The 20,920-nt window shown below is 35.7% G+C and overlaps 4 protein-coding genes across 4 annotated transcripts; 1 reads left to right on the top strand and 3 right to left on the bottom strand.

Moving 5' to 3' along the window:
• Positions 1–71: 71 nt before the first annotated feature.
• Positions 72–5,997, bottom strand: LOC113501409. Its single transcript, XM_026882540.1, has 7 exons — positions 5,472–5,997; positions 4,932–5,232; positions 4,639–4,735; positions 1,045–1,152; positions 768–872; positions 399–458; positions 72–312 (listed from the first exon to the last, which is right to left on the bottom strand). Exons 1-7 carry the CDS (start codon positions 5,980–5,982, stop codon positions 271–273), a joined length of 1,224 nt encoding a protein of 407 aa, XP_026738341.1. The 5' UTR covers positions 5,983–5,997; the 3' UTR covers positions 72–270.
• Positions 5,998–7,526: 1,529 nt separating this feature from the next.
• LOC113501300 lies at positions 7,527–10,625 on the bottom strand. The gene is made up of 7 exons (XM_026882409.1): positions 9,690–10,625; positions 9,267–9,567; positions 9,030–9,126; positions 8,838–8,945; positions 8,401–8,508; positions 8,198–8,257; positions 7,527–7,765 (listed from the first exon to the last, which is right to left on the bottom strand). The coding sequence occupies exons 1-7, from the start codon at positions 10,180–10,182 to the stop codon at positions 7,724–7,726; spliced, it is 1,209 nt and encodes a 402-aa protein (XP_026738210.1). The 5' UTR covers positions 10,183–10,625; the 3' UTR covers positions 7,527–7,723.
• Positions 10,626–13,024: 2,399 nt separating this feature from the next.
• On the top strand, positions 13,025–16,330 carry LOC113501424. The gene is made up of 7 exons (XM_026882552.1): positions 13,025–13,544; positions 14,303–14,603; positions 14,813–14,909; positions 15,383–15,493; positions 15,933–16,037; positions 16,145–16,204; positions 16,273–16,330. The coding sequence occupies exons 1-7, from the start codon at positions 13,025–13,027 to the stop codon at positions 16,312–16,314; spliced, it is 1,236 nt and encodes a 411-aa protein (XP_026738353.1). The 3' UTR covers positions 16,315–16,330.
• A 17-nt stretch (positions 16,331–16,347) lies between these two features.
• Positions 16,348–20,261, bottom strand: LOC113501425. Its single transcript, XM_026882553.1, has 8 exons — positions 20,226–20,261; positions 19,772–19,967; positions 19,265–19,565; positions 18,199–18,295; positions 18,004–18,111; positions 17,601–17,708; positions 16,940–16,999; positions 16,348–16,861 (listed from the first exon to the last, which is right to left on the bottom strand). Exons 1-8 carry the CDS (start codon positions 20,259–20,261, stop codon positions 16,820–16,822), a joined length of 948 nt encoding a protein of 315 aa, XP_026738354.1. The 3' UTR covers positions 16,348–16,819.
• Positions 20,262–20,920: the final 659 nt, after the last annotated feature.

Below are 20,920 nucleotides of genomic sequence, written 5' to 3' on the forward strand. Positions count from 1 at the left end.
TAATTTAATGATTGCTAAGTTAACGATCCTCCTTCATGTTAGTTTTTAGAATAAGGTAATTAAAATAGGTGTTTGGTGAATAAAATTTTGCTTTATTAGCAGTGTCGTATTATCATTATGGATTTACATTTATCAGAACGAATAATTTTACAGCATAATAATTTAAGTATAATTATGCGCAAACAGTAGCTGATTGCCTGATTTATTATAATTTTTGTTTGGGGTTGTGCACTCCGCGGACAAACTTGTGGTTTTGAAGAAGTTTACAACTTAAAAAATCACTGAAAAAACTGAATAAGATGACTTTACAATCTGAAAATAAGCAATTAATTAGTTAGCCAGTTTCAATTTTTTAAATCATGTACTCTAAATATCTCGATATTCTGAATGGCACTTACCTTGATGTAAGATTCATATGAGAGGCTAATGTATCCGAGCCCTTTCAATACAACAGGTCTCTGCGGGGTAAAGTAAGAAAAAATATAGTTAGTTACACATTTATCATCAGCTTTGAATAACCCACTGCTGGGCTTAGGCCTCCGATTGCTTATGTTATTATCTTGTCTCGTGACCTCCGCATTTTTTTTAAGCCTTTTGTCTCCTATCTCATCAGTAGGCCACAGTTATATCGGCATCCAAGTCTTGACCACATTGTGGTTTGCTCTTATTACCAGACTTTGATCGGTGTAGTAACCACTCGCGTTTCTGATAAACAGGAAATACTATGGATTACCTACTGTGGCAGGTCCCAGGTGCCTGATATCTACCTGAGCGTGTGCTATGGTGATGACTAGCAGTTTCCTAACGCGACGCGAGGCCGTCCCGCACTGGTGCCATCCAGAGAAAAACATCGCCGTGGCCAGATGAGAAGCCTGAAACCGTCGCTATTGTTGGTACGAAAGTTTCAAAATATCTAACTAATTTTGATTTGATGGATATTTAATACCATCTATGTATGCATTCTCCTGCGCTAAGAGATTACTAATTGAAAACCTACGATGCTGATCATACGTTTAAAAACAATAAAATTTTAGCTGAACTCACTTCGACGGTTACGTCTCCAGCGTTCCACATGTAGAAGCCAGTACTTACAAGCACAGCAGTGGCAGTGAACACCGTTGAGCAAATGTTCACAAGGGTACGCTCGGAATTCTACAAAAGAAAACGCTTTCTTAATTAGGTACCCGAATAAATTTTACCTGAATAAAATCGTCCCATTAGTAGAATATTGTTTTATCATCACATGTAACAAAAATTATATTATGGTAAATTCGTTATCAGAATGACGTAAGCTATCCAATGATATATTTTTTTATACTTTTTATGCAATATTTTAAAAGTTATGAAGTTCGAATAAAGTTTTTGCCGCGCGGCGTACCTACAATAACGTCTTACGAACACATAACGCGAATATCTCTATGCCGCTCTGGCGCTCCCGGTTCCGTGCGTCGCGTTCCTTCATTACAACGCGCTTTCTTCAACGTAGTCGCCGGGAGTGAGGAACTGCGACAATGGATACCGACAGTGGCGAACAAAATGGTAAGAAATCAATTAAATTATTGTTATTTTGTTTACATATACAAGGTGGTTCATTACTGTTGAGAATTAAACGTTTAAATTAGTGAGAAGAAAATTATTTTCGGAATAAAATATACGTAAAATAAATATTTCTTGGATTATTCTAAAGTTTATACAACAAACATAAATCTAAATTCAATTTAAAAGTAATAAACATTTTTAATTTTGTTAATTTTCATTGTTTTCTGTCTATTACACAAAATTATTGACATTACCACAGAGACAGTATTTAAGATCACATAAAACATTCTGCTACCAAGTTGCCGCGTTTTTGTAAACTAAAGTGCAATCCGCTTCAACACTTTACTGATAAGTTTCTTAACATGTTAATATACAATAAAGCTTGTCTTATTTGTTTCTCTAATTTTGTAGTTTCTTGTGCACATAATATATTTTACTAAGCATAACTGCATCTTCTTTTCGTCGGCATGCACACATGAAACATTATTCGACCAAATTATTTTTTTAAATGTGCATCGTAAGCGCTTATGCTATTTTTTTCTGTTTGTTAGTTTTTTGTAAAACATTATTCGAAATCTAAAAGTGTTATAAAATTGTTAAATACAGTTTTAATTGTACACAGCTGTTCTTAATAACTAATTTTCAACTAAATTAACATGAATAACAATATTTTTTTCAATTAAAATGTCGTTTCAAAAAAAAATTGGTCTCACTTCATAGTACACACAGCCGTGTGTACTACATATAATCAGTCTAAGCTGGCCAGCTGTATAGGTGGAACGGTAGCCGTGTGTACATTTTGTAAAAAAATAATTATTTACAGGTGCTAAGAAAAGCAACGAACTACCCTTTTGGGATGATTCATCAAGTGATGTTCCTGACGCTTCTACTTGTTGTGATGGATCAGCAGATCAAACGACTCTTACTGAACTGCGTCCAGTAACTCCGTTCCAAATTCAATCTGCATCCAGTTATGAAGCATCACCTGCTATCAGTACAGCAACGATTTCAAGTATTGTATAAAAGATTTGTATTCCTACGCCTATGCCATCACCACCCCCGTATATATATGACACAAACTGTTATAGTGATTTTTGACCGATACATTCAGATCAGTCAATTGAATCTGACACGAGTTGTGATGAAATCATATTCCCCAGCAATCGGCTAAAAAAGCGCCACTTGCTAGTCAAATATTCAAGACAAAGGTATTTAAGTAAATAGTTTTGGATAGAACCGCAAGCTATTGAAGAACACTCCTTAGAAGAAAATCATGATCCATCCAATTCAGTAACGCAGCAGAATGCACCCATAGTTGAATCTCAAGTCAGTTCAACACTCAGAACACACAATACGTGATGGCATCACGCTCTCTTTCTGATCAAAGTTAATCGCTTCATGCTATAGATTGCTCTGTTTCTAATAGTGTCATACCACTCCAATCACAAGTGCAAGCTATCGAAGAACGTTCTTTAGAAGGTTCTAATCCGTCTAATTCTGTGACGCAACAAGATGCTCCCATACCACCATTGCTCAATCTTGCCCAACTTGGTCCGACAATGAGAGTACTGTGATGGCATCTCCCGATCCATCAACTGGAAGTCAATCATTTTATGATACAGAGAGCTCTGTTTCTGAACTTGCGATACCACGTCAATCCTAAAAAACGCTCAAAATGTCGCGATAATTGGGCAGATATAAGTAGGAAACGACAAAAGAACCTTGGACAGGAGTACTCTACGAAAACTGGCAAAGTAGTTAATGCAAAACAAATGGGTCCACCATGTTCCTGTAAATTTAAGTGCTTTGATAGAATTAGTTACGTACAGTTAGATATATTTAAAAAGTTTTGGGAGTTGGGAGACAGAGAAAAGCAATGGGAGTATGTATTAAAGTACACTACAAAGGAGAAAAAGAAGAGATGTTCATATCAGAATACGACCAATAAACGAAGTTTTACGTATAAGTACTATCTTCCTTTATCTTTAGATAAAAGTAATGGGCAAGCGTCTTCCATAAATATTTGCAAGAAAATGTTCTTAAATACTATTAGTTTAAACACTCATTTTCAGAAAAAGGACACACCCAGAATGAGGGGGACAGTGTGCACTCGGTTATACAAAACGCCTCACCAAATAAAACCATATATTATACACTCCAGAAGAGTGGAGTTTACTTGTGCGGTGGTCTAAAAGTAATAATCATTGCTATATACAACAAAAAAAAAACAATAATCCTTAATAACTAAAAATATACAATTACTCAAATCGTTTTCTGTATACATTTAAAAAAATATGTACTTTCTTAATTAAAATAATAATTATAAGAAATAATAATATTACGTTAAAGTTAAATGTGATATTTTGTGTGCGAAACTTTTTAGGCTGTAAAACACCTAAAGCTAGATTTAATTGTGATTTAATATATTTTTTTAAATTAGTAACTTACCTACATGCCTTAGTGTTTTCTTTTTATGTTACAAGTTAATTTGTAAAATTTCACACTGATTATATTATATAACTTGCCAACTTGTTGTTTTTAATTGTTTAAAGAATTGTTTGTTTTTAGTTGTTTTCCCTGTGCAAATAAATAGGTAAGTACGATTAAACAAGATAAGTGTGTAGAGCATTGAATAATCCATAAGGCGCCGCACCGAGAAGCTAGTATTATACAAAACATCTTCACGAAAAACATTGACATAATTTTAGGATTCCGTAAAATATTGTTTCACATGCAGATATAACGTGATTAATTTGGTCGAATAACGATTCATGTGTTCAAGAGACAGCTCTTGAACTGTTCTCGTTGGCAGTACAATGTTATGTATACATATGCGACACACTATCTAGGCACAGGAATAATTTTTAGAATAAATAATTATAACAATAAAAGCGTATATTTATGTCTATGTGCATTGTAAAAATATTAAATGGCTAAAGTCTTCCATAAAAGAGTTATAAGCAAAATAATGCACGCGCAAACTTCAAATCACTCTACCGAAAAGTAGACATTTTGTAGATAAAACTTTGTTCTACTAATGGGACGAAATAAATACAGATCCAAGGTACATAACATAAGAAGGTAGCAACATAAACCTACCGCCATTTGGGACATCAATGCCACTAGAATTAAGATGTTGAAGATAATTTGTCCACTGTATACGCCATTGCATACTGTTTGGGTCAGCTTCGTACATCTGAAAATATTTTCTAATTAATGAGTTCGTGTTAGGTGACATTCAGATTCGGTGGTCAAGCTAAAAAATCTAGTGATTAGAGTATTCTTTATCTCAAACTAAGAAACATAGGTATGCCTACAACATAATCACAATGATGATGATGATGATGATAAACCTCTCCTAGGACATTATGTGATGCTCCAAAAATGTTTACCGTAGAGTCTCCAAATGCATCCTAATACCGATTTTGAATCTCTCTTCATATTGTTCCTCCTTCAGAGATTGACTCAGATCCTCTCTTTCAAAAATATCAGCGAGACTTAGAAAATAGCTCTGCAGGTTCTTGAACTGGTAGCTAAGACAAGTAGCTAGTGGAATCACCAGAATGTATACCCCGATGATTCTTGAGAAAAATATCCACCAAACAATGTAGGTTAGAATTCTGACTGTGGAGGCTAACTCAGACCTGTCTTCCACGTCAGGGTAAGCAGTTACGAGCGTCGTGAAAGTAGCGTCTGCAATAAAACAATTAGTACAATTCAATTCGTACCTTTTATTTTTGTTGTTGTTTTTTTGATAAATTTATAATTGTTATTTTGATAAATTTATAAATATATAATTGTTCCAGATGGTTGCGAGCGTTTTTTTACATCATTTGAATTTAAGGCGAAGCATACTTTTTTGAATTAATTAAGGCACAATACCTACTTACGATTAAATAACCTCATTATCTGACGATATCAAATCTACTTACTGTGTCTGACCATCTCCCAGCTAGCATCAAAAGTGTACATAAACATAGACAAGGCACAGCTAAAACACAAAGCGAACAGGTACATGACAGCGCTGTGTATCATCTGTTTTTCCACCTCGGGGTCGTTGTGCACCCGCTTCAGAACAACCGTCAGGCTGTACAGCAAGGTCTTAACCTTCTTCTGGTGTGTGGCCATGATCACGCGGAAGCCGTACAGCATAGGATGAGATATGCAGTATATCAGGAAGTTAGATTGCTGCTTCTGAGAGAGATTGTGCTGAGTAAATGGCGCCAGCAGTTCCGTACAAATGAGAGTAAATATCAAAGCGTTGTTGAACATCGTAAAGCGGTCGTATACTCTCACAAATCTGGTGGGCAACTTCAAATCTTCGATCCAATAATTTGGTAAACCAAAAATGTAGACAATAAAGTAGATTTTGTAGAAGAAGTCTGTGGTTTTGCTTTGCTCATAAAGAGTTTCTGCAGCCGCTAAGGTTTGCAGATCCTCCATAATTGTATTTTATAAGTTATAAACCGATCCGGTCTCCGGTCTGGGAGTCCACGGGAAGGAGGTAAGTTTGAGGAGTCATTTAAACATGTAGTAATTAATGTCATTATTGTAATTTTAATAACCTCAAATTAAAGAGGTTGCGTTTAATAGGGATGTAAAAAGTAAAAACTAAGCCGTTGTAAAAGGTGATTAAGGTACTATTAGGAGACAAGGACAATTGTCCAAAAAAAAAGCAGTCTTACGTGATTGCTAAAATAAATAGCTGGAAATTACAAAAAACTGATTTTTAAAATTGTGGAATGGCTACTTACCCATTTGTTAACTCAAAAAAGTGTAAGAGCTAAAGAAGGTGCGGATAGTGATCATTGGCGTGGTGACGACAATCCATGCGGTAAAAATGGTGTTAGTGTTCTAGAATATCTTTAAAAAAATATATGATGAGGTTTCCACTAGCACAGGAAAGAATTCTGAAGATACACAACCCTAAGTAACAATTATCGAATAGTTAATTATTAGGTTGTAATTACTTAACCAATTTAGATAATAGAACAATTTCCTTTCTAAATAATGTAAAATAGAGCAATTTTCTTTGAAACTAAAGAGTTGGGAACTTTAGGACACCAGGGCCCCAATTCTGCTATTTACAATGGCCGAAGAATGAATTAAATTTGGCTAAAAATGAAAATTTTCGTATTGTTTTAAGAATTTTTCTACCTAATAATTGGAAATTCGGTACGGGACGATACACTCAAGGTCAACACAATTAACTTCCAGTAATTGTATTGTTATTTTAAAATGCTTAACAGAATAGGAATAATTTCAAATTTAATCCAACTGCCATTCATTCATTGGCCGTTGTAAATAGCAGAATCGGGGCCCAGAAGTTATCATTATGACGCTTAATATAGACAAAAGGCATATCAGTAGAGATTGGTTGCTCAGTTCATATTATCATATTATTTAGAAAAATTCCAATTTTGGTCAAGTAAAAGATTTGATTATTCATTTTTTTGTAGGTGGGTGGGCTGATTGTGCACTTTTATTTTTATCATACTTTTCATAAGACATTCCCATCCAAAAAATATAAAAAGTCATACCTTAGGCATTAAGATCAGTCAGATTTCTTAAATAGGCTAATTTAATTACTATTTATTTTTTAGAGTAGGTCTAAAATAATGAAGCGAAGAAGCTTTTTACTTACCATACATCATATTATTTGGACAATGACGTCATATGGCTTGTAAAAAAACTATAGAAATCTTACGAAAATTCACCTAACAAGTATCTAGAGATATTAAAAAAGTTACGTAAATGTTTACAGAAATCCACATTATAAAATAAACAGCTATCTTCATTAGCATCGACGTATTGTGCAAAACGTATTAAATAATGTGTAATTTGTTTAATGTGTAATTTTTTAATTACATAGTATCGTAAAATGTTTTGTCGTTTTTAAAACCTCCTTCACTGATATTAACGATATAATACGCTACGACCTCGTAGCTTTCGTAGCATTTTGTAATTTTTCATAAACAATGAAAAACGGGTGCGAGATATACTTTATTAGCGGTGTCTTATTATCATAGCTAATTAACATTTATCCACGATTCTATTTTATAGTAATTTAGCCACTATCAATATTATCAAGCACATTTTTGAAAGCGGAACTAAATAGATTATGCAATAACTTGGTGCATTTCACGGGGATTTGTCATTTTGTTGTGCAGATTCCTTACAGCAATTAAAACATCACTGAAAAGACAGAATACGATGACTTCACGATCTGAAAATAAACAATTAATTCATTACCCAGACAGTCTTCTTACACAATTTCAGGGAGACCATTATCCCTTATATTATACTAATATTAAACGTGATGCCAGCTGCAGCAGTTTAAAAACGTTAATAATATTCACACATTCTTTCGCACCTAAATACATACCAATTGTATGTAAATAGGTTGTTCGGCTTTTATTAATATGTTTTTATTTCGTTGAAATCTTTTATAAGGTAAAATGTTTCAAGCTTAGGCGTAAATTTTATATTTTCTAGGTATATGGCGTAATATGTATTTGTACAAAAAAACTTAATTGTTCAACTAATGGACCAACATAAGAATTATTAGATGTCATTAAAGGTTTTTGAAGCTCCTTAGAAAAGATAAAAATGGTATATCTACATATTTCTGTTCTGACGGCGAATGGTACCTACTCACCGTTATGTAAGAGTCATATGAGAGGCTGATGTATCCGAGCCCTTTTAATACAACAGGTTCCTGTGGAGTAATAATAAACTACATATTAAGTTAAACTTTTTGGCATTATTGATATCAATTTTAATAAAAGTATATAAGACAAGATAAAGTGAGATTAATGTTATGGCAGCACGAGATACCTCGTTAGGGTGTATTTTCCTTACCTGAGCGTTTGCTATGGCAACGACGAGGGAGGTTCTAACGCGACGCGAGGACGCCCCCTGGCAGTTGTGCCATCCAGAGAAATACATCGCTGACGGCAAGTTGGAAGCCTAAAGCCATCATCATGAAAACGTTATTAAAAAAGGAAATAAATTACACAACCTACATAACCGTTTTATACGACAATCAGAGGTTTTGACGCATTATGCTCGCCTATCGCACCTGCACTGTGCTTTAAAGCTACCCATTAAAAAGTAGTTTGCGTATTATAACATAAACGTTGCCCTCCCATCCCCAGTTGAAGCTGTTCTATGAAGCAGCCGAAGCCTACGCACAAGCGGACTGCAAATCTATGACATGTTTTAATTTTTAAAGTAACTTTCCTCTTCTTCTTCATCACCAGTATACTATTGAATGCAGATGGATGGTAAGAACTCACTTCGACGGTTACGTCTCCTGCGTTCCACATGTAGAAGCCAGTACTAATGAGCACAGCACTACCGGTGACCCCCGCCGAGCACATGTTCACAAGGGTGCGGTCGGAATTCTACAACAAATAGTTCCGATTCGGTAACCTTCCTTTAATTATGTACATACAAACATGCATAATAAGTAAATAATAGAAACCTACCGTCATCTGCGCCATCAGTGCCACCAACATAAACATGTTGAAAAGAATCTGTCCACTGTAAACCTCATTGCATATTGTTTGGGTCAGCTTCGTACATCTGAAAATGTTGTCGGTTTCATGAGTTTATGTTAAGTGACAGATTTTGTGGTCAAGCAATGTAAATGTAATGTTTATGTAAGTTTAAGAAACTTACACCAAAATTATCACAATAAGTTTAAGAAATCCAAAAATGTTTACCGTAGAGTCTCCAAATGCATTTTAATACCGGTTTTAAACCCCTCTTCATATTGTTCCTCCATCAGAGTTTGACTAAGATCGTCTCTTTCAAAAATATCCGCGAGACTTATGAAATAGCTCTGCAGGTTCTTAAACTGGTAGCTAAGACAAGTGGCTAGAGGAATGACCAGAATGTACACCCCGATGATTCTGGTGTAGAATATCCACCACACAATGTTGGTCAGAATTCTGACGAACGAGGCTAACTCAGACCTGTCTTCTACGTCAGGGTAAACGGTCACGAGCGTCGTGAAAGTAGCGTCTGCAATAATATTTCAAATTCAATTCAATTTGCTAATTTTCTATTATTATTTTTTTATAATCTTGTCATCATTATATTAGCTATCCAACGATAAAACAAATATTGCTCTACCTACTACTTACTGTGACTGATCATCTCCCAACCAGCATCAACAGTATACATAGTCATGCACATGGCGCAACTGAAACACAAAGCGAACAGGTACATGACAGCGCTGTGTATCATCTGTTTTTCCACCTCGGGGTCGTTGTGGACCCGCTTCAGCACAACCGTCAGACTGTACAGCAAGGTCTTGACCTTCTTCTGGTGTGTTCCCATAATCACGCGGAAGCCGTACATCAGGGGATGAGACATAAAGTATATCATGTAGTTAGACTGTTGCTTCTCGGAGAGGTTGTGCTGAGTGAATACCGCCAGCAGCTCTGTGCCAATGAGAGTACATATCAACGCGTTGTTGAATAGCGTGAAGCGGTCGTATACCCTTGCAAAACGTTTAGTTATCTTTAGATCTTCGATCCAACAGTTTGGAAAACCGCAGATGTAGACCGTTAAGTAGATTTTGTAGAAGAAATCTGTGGTTTTGCTTTGTTCATACAGAGATTCTGTAGCCGCCATGGTTTTCAGGTCATCAATTTTTTTTATTTATGTTTGATTGTCCGGGAGCGTACGGGAGGAAAGTACGATTGAGAATATTGAAAACCACATTCGCAATTGTTGCATTTTAATGATTTCTTCAAATCAACGAATTTTATAGGGTTGTCAAAAGTGAAGTTAGTACGTTTGAAGTTAGTACACATGTTATATCAGCATAACTATATCTCGGAGTAACACATTTACAAACTAATTTAATTAAAAGCACCTTTAAAATAAATACATTAAAGCAATAGTTAAAATAAGGCATCATATATATCACATTCATAACCGCACTGCTTGCTTGGAGAGTGCTCACGAGGCTGGCGGTATTTGGCACGTTGAATGGCAATGCTTATCCTCTGTGCGAGATAACAGCAGCCTTTGTTTTACGCTAAGTATCAACAAGGTGCTTTGCTACAGCTAAAAGGAACAAAAGTAATTTAATTCGATGGCAAATCATAAATTAATTATGTTAACTCATAAAATTATATCGTTAATAAATTAAGTATCGTTTTTTTTTTTTTAAGTTCGGCGCACGGTAGTCAGTAGTTTAATGCTTGTGTCAGGGTTTAACAAACAGTCTAATCATAAAATTCATTAGTTTGATAGCATTTCGCTGGGATTCGAGCTTACGAAACGACGTGCTCAGTGACATGGCATGGTGTCCAGATACCACAGCTGTCCATCATAGATATTTAAAAGATTTTGGTATTAGCACAAAAAATAACTATATTCGCAACCCTAAGTAACAGTTAACAAATAGCTCATTTAAATATTACGTTGAAATAATTTCGCCAATTTAGATAATAGAACAATTTCCTACACAGAATGTCTAATAGAGCAATTTATTTGAAACAAAAGATCTAGAAACTTGAGAATTGTTACGTATATCGGAAAAGCTTATAATTTTAAGCTTATAAAACGTTGAAATAAAACACAAATGTATTGGGCCAGTGATCAATGAGCTTGTCTAAATTAGTTGACCTGGTCCTGATGTATTTGGCGACTAATGAGGGATGTTATGGTTTAAACGTTTAGTTTCCTATGAGAAGAAGGAGCGCTAAAAAGAGTTATTCAATTAAATTAGCCACTAAGTATGGTTCTCCGTGGTTCTGGTTTTGTTTTAATAAATACTTTTTTTTTTGGAGCATTTTATTTAAGCATAATTTTTGGTATCTACTATGGTTACTAGTTTTTTTCAACTGGTTGGGTTTAACTTATTACGTATTAACTTATTATTAACAGCCTACAGAAAAGATATCATTAGCTATTACACTTAATTAAACAGCAATCGGATTATGAAATACACGGTGATTCTTTAGTCGTCTTACAAAAGCAGCTCAGTTCATGTATCCGACGTAAAATACTCCTAGGCGCGATTATATTTTTTTTATCATCAACTAAGATAATAAGTACGAAGAAAATTAAACAAGAGAAATCTGAAATATACTCTTAAAAATGATAAAATTGCCGCCGCCCGCGCCCCACACCATTGTTACAAGGCTCGGACCGCGCTCGCAACAGAGCTGTGTTTCTAAAAAACTACGCATTGCATCGTAATATTGAATAAAAATTGCATTTTTTTTTTCAAATCTCATAAATACCTATTTTTTTATCATGAACGTGTTCTAGTCATTGGATACATGAACTGGGCTGCTTTTGTAAGACGACTAAAAAATCACGGTGTATATTACGAGTGATAAAAAAGGAATATCCAAGTAGTCCACTCTTGAGTGAGTTATGTACCATTCTAATGGCAATAGCCCATTCTAATGGGGCATTAATGTCGAAGTAAACGGCTAAAGAGATTCGAGCAGCCTGTTTTGTTCTGAATCCGAGTTGTTCTGGAAACAATTACAATTAGTTTGTAGAGAATAACAACGATGCTGATATTATAGCTATAGGCCTGTAGTCCACAATAGCCGACTAAGGGCCCGTTTTGAGTATTGTGATGACTCGTGACAGGTTCCTGTGTGGGGCATCCCCTTTTACCGGTATTTAAGGCTAGGTTAAGTACATGACATGACTTAGTGGTAAGTGAGGTTTTTGATAGTTTTAGTTAGGGATATTGTCTAGCATTCTAAGAATTAGTTTAACAAAGTCATGAACAAGACAGTTTACGTTTATATTCATATTATTTGTTGCTAGAGTATTAGCCGTCTGCTAATGTCTCATTAGATCCTGAATAAATAATGGCGCTGTAACTTCACATTATCGTTTAATTGTATTTTTTTAATAAATAGTAATTACTTGGTATTGACCATGGCTCTCTTATTTTTCCTCAGACATGCTGATATGAGAGTAAACTTAAGTTTAAAAAGTGAAGTACAATATAATCGTCAAACAGAGTTTTTTTTTTTTTGCAAATCTACTTAATAAAAATACCTAATTAATAAAAAAAACTTTTTTATTTATTAATTAGGTTTTGTTTATAAAAAATGTACATGGTAACTTCTAAAAGGACTGGGCCTTACATGCACTTTTCGAACGTGAGATCAAAAATTATGACAAAACCTACTTTGCCGATATTTTATTTTTTTAATGTCTGCAAATATTGTTGTTTTTCCTGTCCCTTGCTTATATATACTCTTTATGGTGTCCCTTGTTTCAAAAGGTAATAAGAAAATGCAAGAAGTAATACCAGTCTCGTTGCTACTTAATTATTTAGTTATTCAGTAGGTAATAAGATGGTAACAAACGGCAGTATAAGCAAGAAAATGTTTATATAAATACAAAAACTTACACGGCAAACTTACGACGTTATCGTATAAAGTAAAAGTTCTCTAAAAATAATTATATCTAATATAAATATTTTATACCAATAATGAAGTGGTTTAAAAAGTCGCGTCCACCAACGCGATCCCCAAATTACGAGGAGACAGCGACCACCAAGCTGCTGGAGCAGTACAACAGGTTCTGGTTCATCACTTGCAGCCCGGACTTCTGGATCAAGAAGGTGAACTATTCCGACACCATCGTGAAGCTGTACCGACCCTCCATGATCCTCAACCACATGGTGATGGTGGTGTTCTGCACGTCGTGCACTCTGTCGATGTGGACTCAGCAGGACCTGACGCCGGGCCAGCAGTCGGACCGCCTCGCCTACGGCCTCTCCACTCCTATCATCACTGTCTTCTACCACTTCGTGATACTGTACTACACTGCTGACGTCAGAGAACTCATGTATCAGCTGGCGATAGTCCTCAAAGCAGCGCATAATGATAAGAAAGCTGAACAAGAAATGATACGTCAGTCCAAACTATACAATACGATATTTTTCTCCTCTTGTTTATGCAATATGGTATTAGTTGGAATTTACAATGCGTACAAAGCTTTCACATCAGGTAACATTATTAACGTTATTGATAAAATAAATTTTAATAACAGATTATTTTTATTGCAATATTTCTTCTTGTCATTCAATAAAGTTTACAATTTTATACGTAGACTATGCTACGATTTCGTAGCTATCGTAGCACTTTGTGAAGATTGATTACGCTTTATCTACTTGTTCGTAGCATCGGAATTAATGTTTTTTCGCTCAAATGCAATGTTCAGAAATGATTTGGTTATGCTGCAATTTAAAAACAGGACTGAATGGATAGCTGAGTGGTTGCGGGTTCGATCCCCCGCGTAGGACAAGCATTTTTGTGATCTACAAATACTTGTTCTGAGTTCGGTTCCGTGTTTCGGAAGGCACGTTAAATTGTGGGTCCCGGCTGTTATCCCTACATCTTTGACAGTCGTTACAGGTAGTCAGAAGCTTGAAAAAGTCTGACAGCCAGTCTTACCAAGGGGTATCGTGTTGCCCAGGTAACTGGGTTAAGGAGGTCAGATAGGCAGTCGCTCCTTGTAAAGCACTGGTGCTTAGCTGAAACCGGTTGGACTGGTAGCCGACCCCAACATAGTTGGGAAAAGGCTAGGCCAATGATGAAATACTTGTTCTGAGTCTGGGTGTTTTGTATAATTTTTATAATTTGTATGTCTGTGAAACCTCCCTCGACACAAGGACAAAATTCCTTACTGCAGGATATGTTTTCGTACATATTTAATACAGCAATAGAAATATTGACAAATACTTTCATTACCGTTCTACTACTAGACGCAACATTCATCACGTGCGTTTCGGCGTGGCCGCAGCCCTCCGACACGTCCACGCTGGCCGGCGTCACCAGGGTCGTGGTATACTTCACCTGGATCTTCCACGTGGTACGCAACATGGGCGTATTCCTCATCATCCACACTGTACTGCTGTTCTTAGGACAACAGTACAAAAACCTTCAGAGCTACTTCGAAAGACTTAATAAGATTTTCGAAGATGACTCGCTGAGTCAGCATGACAAAGATTTGAAGTATGAGGAGATGTTTAGGTACGGGATACAACAGCATGCGCTTACTTTATGGTGAGTCTGTTTAGGCACTCTCATATTAAATAAATAAAAATTACTGACGCAAATTAGATTTAACTTTTATGGACCAAAACCTATTTCACATTAAATTAACACGAAAAAAAAAATCATTTCATTCGGTCCGAAGTTCTGAGGTAACATATATTCTAAGAACTTCAATGTTAATTCCTACTGACATGTTTTCAAAAGTGTTCTGGTTTCAGGTGTGTGGATGAGAGTCAACGTCTCTTCAGGGTAACTTTCAGCTCCCACGTTCTTCTCTGGTGTGGACTGCTTATTTCTATTCTACCTGACGTGATGGTAAGTTATTTACTGATTAAGTTGCAGTCAACTATTATTTATAACCAGTAATGTCGTAAGTATGTCCAGTAGTTGACGAATATGGGCTGAAGATGATAATGATGATGTAGTAAGTTAGGCGTTCAATTTCGGGAGAGAACGGAACCCTAATTTGAAGGCCCCTCTCCATTCTTCCACCGTCACCAGGGTCTAAGATCAATGATAGTTACATTTGTTATTTTCACAGATGATGTATTTTACTTAGTTGCCGCTATAACAATGTGGTAAGCAACCATTACTATACATAACATCACAGCGATGTTGTAAATGCAAAAGTATGCGTATTTTGCAGTTATTCCCAACATCCACGAGCAACAGCTAGCATTTAAATTTGATGATAGATCTAGATAAAGAACGTGTTTAGTATAATGAAACTCTCAATATCGCGTATTTGACCGGTTTGATAAATAAAAGCTATGCATTTTGTTTGTCAGAATGACGACACGCATTCGATCGCTGTACTGATGAAGAGCGCGCCGAGGTTTTCTTCTGCACTAGTCGGGCTCGGCTACTTCATGTGGCCAGCTGGAGACATTACTGTGGAGGCTAGTATAAACTAAATAATATAAACCAAATATAGGTTATTTGGTTTGCGTTATTAATATTATTTCTCTAATACCCCACAGGAGACCTTAAATGGTGGTTGGTTTCTTAGGTTTACACGAATGTTCTAGACATTGAAATGAAACTACTTTTCCGGATTTTAGATTTTAATAGTTCCCAACGTTTCGACACCTTTGCAGGTATGGTGACCACGGGCACTAAAACGGGAATTAAACTAAAATCTAAAATTAAACCGCGATAAAATCCGTAAAAGTAGTTTCATTTCAAGTCCTTTCGTACTGTCCGTGTCGTCCTGTCGTATCCCAATCACAGCCTAAGACCTGTCCAGTGGAAGAACTGAGACATTGCCAATGTAATTTTCGCTGCAAATATTTGGGCTTTTTTTTCTGTAATAAAATTGTTTCTTTCATATGTTTTCAGGCATCCAGTTTGCCACAAGCTATGTATGGATCTGGGTGGCAGAGCTGCAGCCAGGGATCCGGGAGGATCAGGAAACTGATTGTGTTAGCGATGATGCAGGCACAGGTACAACCCTGGAACTAGTCCTAGACACTTTTCATATTGGACCTTATAGTGCAGAACATAAGGTTCTCTTTAAAATATTGTCTATTAATTCTTAAATTAATTTTCAGAGACCAATAGAAATAAAGGCATTTGGTCAATTTACTTTCTCTTATGAAACGTATGTTGCGGTATGTATTCAACTTAGAATATTAAGTTATTTATTAATCATGTTATTTATTTTATTGTTTTTTTACAGATCGTAAAGATGTCTTATTCGCTGTTCTCTGTGCTTTATTAAGTACGACGACAACAGCTGTCATAATAAATACCGTCTTTCTACTTGTACGGCACCATTTTAAGCATTCTACACTTTCACTTACACGTATGATAGTTAAGATTAAGGTCGAAACATAAATAAAAAACACATTTCAGTGATAAATAATTTATTGATATGTGCTAGTGCGTGTGTCTGTCGTTAGTTTCCTCCACTTGTACTATAATAATGTAACTGTGCAATAACAAAGAAATATAAGTATAATTAGTAACACATGTTTAACGGTATTCACTTCTAAGTAAACATTCTCACGAAAGCTTATAATAAAACATAAAGTAGGTATTTACTGACAATGTTTACACATTTGTAATTAATACATCGGTGAGTTCCCAGGGAATCACTTACTTTCTTGCAATGACTTTGTGCAAATATAACAAGAGAAAAATATCATCTAAAATAAAACACCTGAGTTCTATCTTAATTATGGGTAGGCCTAAGCTTTGTGATGCTAAATAGTCAGAAGAATTATTTAATAAAACATTGATACTACTGTGTACGGCAATTTGCTTATCTGAAAACAGAAATATACAAATGTTTCATTATATAGCAATAAATATGAAAAAATGTTGGGTGTCAACGACTAACTTACTTTCACATAAGCGTCGTATGAAAATTCAACGACGCCTAAAGTTTTGTAAACAACCGGTTCCTGAAAGAAAAATACAAATAATTACATTTAGTATCTAAAGTATTAGTCCGGTCAGTTTAAACATTCCAAGCTACATAAATTCCCATCAAGCTGAAAATATGTAAGGTTGTTAAAAAATGATTAAAAATAAAATTCGAAAGTCCCCTATCTTTCACCTGTATGGAAAAAAATATATATTCTAGTTCAAAGATAAAAAAAAGCTTTTCATGATTTTCAGGGAACCGGTAAGTTTTATCATAAAAATATTTTAGACAACATTGTAGATCAAAAATAATCTACAAAACATGTTTCGATACTTTTTTCCTACGAGCCACCGTTTTTGAGATATTACGATTCAAAAAGGTAGGTAGGGTAAGGTAGGTTTTTAGGTCAAGATTAACGGGACTATATATTGATTTGAATCAAAATATGTAGCTTATTAGTGCCAAAATCACCAGAACTTTTGAAAGTGTTTTTCTTATGAAACCTTTAAGAGTCGAACACGAGGCCTGCTATTGAATCTTAAGGTAGAAAGTTGTATGCAGTGTCTCGTACCCAGAACTGCAACAGTCTTACTTTAGAAACTAGCGCAGGTCTTCTTGAAGCAAATTCTGTAGATTACCTGAGCCTGTCTAATTGCACACGCGACCAGTTTCCTGACGCGCGCTGACGACTGCCCGGAGCAGTTCTCCCAGCCGGAGAAGTACATTGCATCCGACACCTTTAACGCCTGAAGAAAAACGAATTTAAGGATTGCAAGTAACTCTACCTGGTACCTACCTGTTCAACTTGATAACTTCAAACACAAGAACCTTTTTAATGAATGCAACTACTGACGTACGAGAAACTGAGAATACGAAATTAGCGTTTGAAAATATCCTTGATTCAAGGGTCTTAAAATCAATATCAAATAGATTCTGCAACGGTTACGTACTAAACTTGGGCACAAGCTGCTGAACAGACAACTAAAACCGCTGGCAAATCAAATAAGAAAATGTTTTTCCCTAACAATTAGTCTCACTCACCTCTATCGTAATGTCTCCGCCGTTCCACATGAAGAATGCGAGGCTTATCAGAGTTAACATAATCATTGAGAACGTTGTCCCTACCGTACTAACATCGCGTTTACCACTCTGTAATCATAATATTATATCAATGACCTTCTAACGAAAATTAACAATTGTAAACTTATGACTTTATGAATTATGAAAGTTATCTACCACAATAGTTATAAGCTGCACCATGAGCCCAATGAAGGACATCGTGACCTCTGATGCAAATATCCATTCGCAGACATGCTGATTTTGTTTTTTGACCCTGGAGGAAAACCATGATCATTATATAATTTTATTTATTTATTTTGTACTGCCTCCTAGGGAGGGAACTTTCTGAGACGAAGAATAAATGACCAAATCGCTGAAAAAATGGTAGTGCTTTGAAGAAAGATTTGCAGAATGACGAATGGAATATGACTACAGTTCCTGTATGTTAAATGATGCAACGGTTTACTCACATGTATTTATCGGGGTTGCCCGACTAGTTTCGGACCCAACCGGAGTCCTTAATCATGAGCTCACGCGGCGGGGTCGGGGATCGAACCCGCGACATGTCGCGCACAGTGGGTTTGGCGAGGGGACCTCAACTACTCGGCTTTCCGTATTACCGGCAGAGTATTGTCCGGTCATGCAATAACACCCAAACTCGGCTATGTTGGCACAGAGGGCATGTGTTGTTGTTGCAGATCAAAGACAGCTATAGTATTTTGCTCTTATCTGTTGTGTTATAATATAAATACAAATATTTTTATTCGTCTACGCAGGTGTACAATACCCTTTGATAAAAGGCATGCTGGCCCTTGGTAATATTTTTCGCTTACAGTTGTCGAAAAGAATCCACTTTTTATACCTACATCCTACATCCTAATGTCACAATTCGATCAAATATTCATAATTTCTGTATCGATTAAAACTGGCAGCCCAAGTTTCAACACGCATTTTTTTCAAGATTTGTCAGATCGTGAGGTATCCATTATATTATAACCCAACGTTACACCATGCCACTCATCCTATGTAGTTTGATCTTTTCCAATTAACTTCATATCTATCTATTTAAGCCACCTTGCCGAGTTAGTGTCGGGTCGGAACTCGTATTCAAAAATGACTCGACTTGAGGAAGAATCAATCTGTCTAGTTTAATTAAGCTGAATAAAAAGAAAAACTCGTATTCCCTGTTTCTATGAAATGGCAATCTTCGAAATACATATAATAAGAATAGTTGATATCTCACCACAGAGTTTCTGCATGCATGTATATTCCCAGTTTAAACGCATTCTCATATTTAAGTTCTTTCTCTCGTTGACTCAGGTTTTCCTCCAGAAATATTTTGTCAAGACTATAGAAATAGCATTGTAGGTTCTTGAACTGGTAGAAAATCATTACTAACATAGATAGGAGTAGTGTGAACATGGCCATGACTCTGACATCGTACATCAACCAGAAGATATAGAAGATAATCCTTATCACAAGTGATAGCAACGAGGTATCGCTCAAGCTCGGCCAAGCTGGTATCACCGGGCAGAATATTTCTCCTACAAGTAATTAAGCATTCATTTTATTAATAATAAATGATTGTTTGTGTGCTTACCTATAAGAGATTGTTACACAAGTATTGTGTTATAATGAATGTATTTAATATTTTGTGGTGTAAACAATTTTTGGTGAGCCAAATATATAAAAATACATTGTAGTACGATTTAAAGAAACTGAGCCACTGATCGTACTGTATACATCGTACCTGCAGTAACGACTTTGTGAATAGCTGATATTCCTCCCGCCGACACAAACATCAGAGAAATAATGAAGAATAGGGTTGAGTACACCCTGACCTTCCTCACCGCCGTGGCCTCTAGCTCGCGGTTGTTATACGGCTCTCTCAGCACCACCGCCAAGTGGTATAGGATTTGTTTTATCTCAACCTTGTAATACTCTAGCTGTACATTAAAAAAAGATTGAAATGGAACTAAGTAAGCCACGAGTCCACGATCATATTCTTGCTTCTCCGTTAAGTTTGTTTGGGTAAACAGCGCTGTTACCGATGAGATTCCGAACAAAACCAATAAAATGTTACAAACGATGATGAATTTATCGTAAACTTTTGTGAATTTCTTGTTATGAGCAACATGTGTTTCCCAGTAATTAGGCAGTCCGCATAAATAAAAGAACGTCCCCAAATACATGAAAAGTTTTGCCGTCTCATTCTGTTGGTAATAATGTGGACCTTCCATTATATCTAAAATCAAAATGTTTTAAATACTTCGTTTCTTTCTTAACTCTTCTACTTTAAAGAATGCGTTTGTTAAAGACGTTATTTCAGTGTTGACTGATGTAAGAAACTCTCAGCAATTACAAAACAAAGGCAAGGTAATGCTTCTTAAATTATAAGGTAAGCTTAAGGAGGTAAGCCGTGGCTTGTTATTATTACTCTATTTGATACCAATAACACCAAGTGACTAAAAGAACAATCTAGTGATGTACCTAACAAAAATATTGAAACATTATATTTATATACTGTACCTACATAAGAAGAGATTTCGCTACTTTAAAATGGTTCACCCAATAATAAAAGTTTTTTAAGAAGGCAGAAGGCTGAAACGCGACATTTACAAATGGTCTTCCTGATTTACTCTATTTTTACTCTGACATAGTAAGTAGGTACCAAATATGAAACATGTATTTTTCTAATGTAATTATAAATCATGATTTATTTTATGAATGGGGTGCATGTACTTTCAAGCTCAAATTTGTAACTAGTATTAGCAGTTAGCACATCAATTTTTCTCATACGTAATTGCTCTTTTTATGAAAAATAAATTCTTAAACTATGATGTAAGCTGTGTTAATCGCTGTACTTTTATGTATTTGAAGTGGACCTAGGACTATTTTA

Source organism: Trichoplusia ni, chromosome 15 (genome assembly GCF_003590095.1).
Source record: "Trichoplusia ni isolate ovarian cell line Hi5 chromosome 15, tn1, whole genome shotgun sequence".
NCBI lineage: Eukaryota > Metazoa > Arthropoda > Insecta > Lepidoptera > Noctuidae > Trichoplusia > Trichoplusia ni.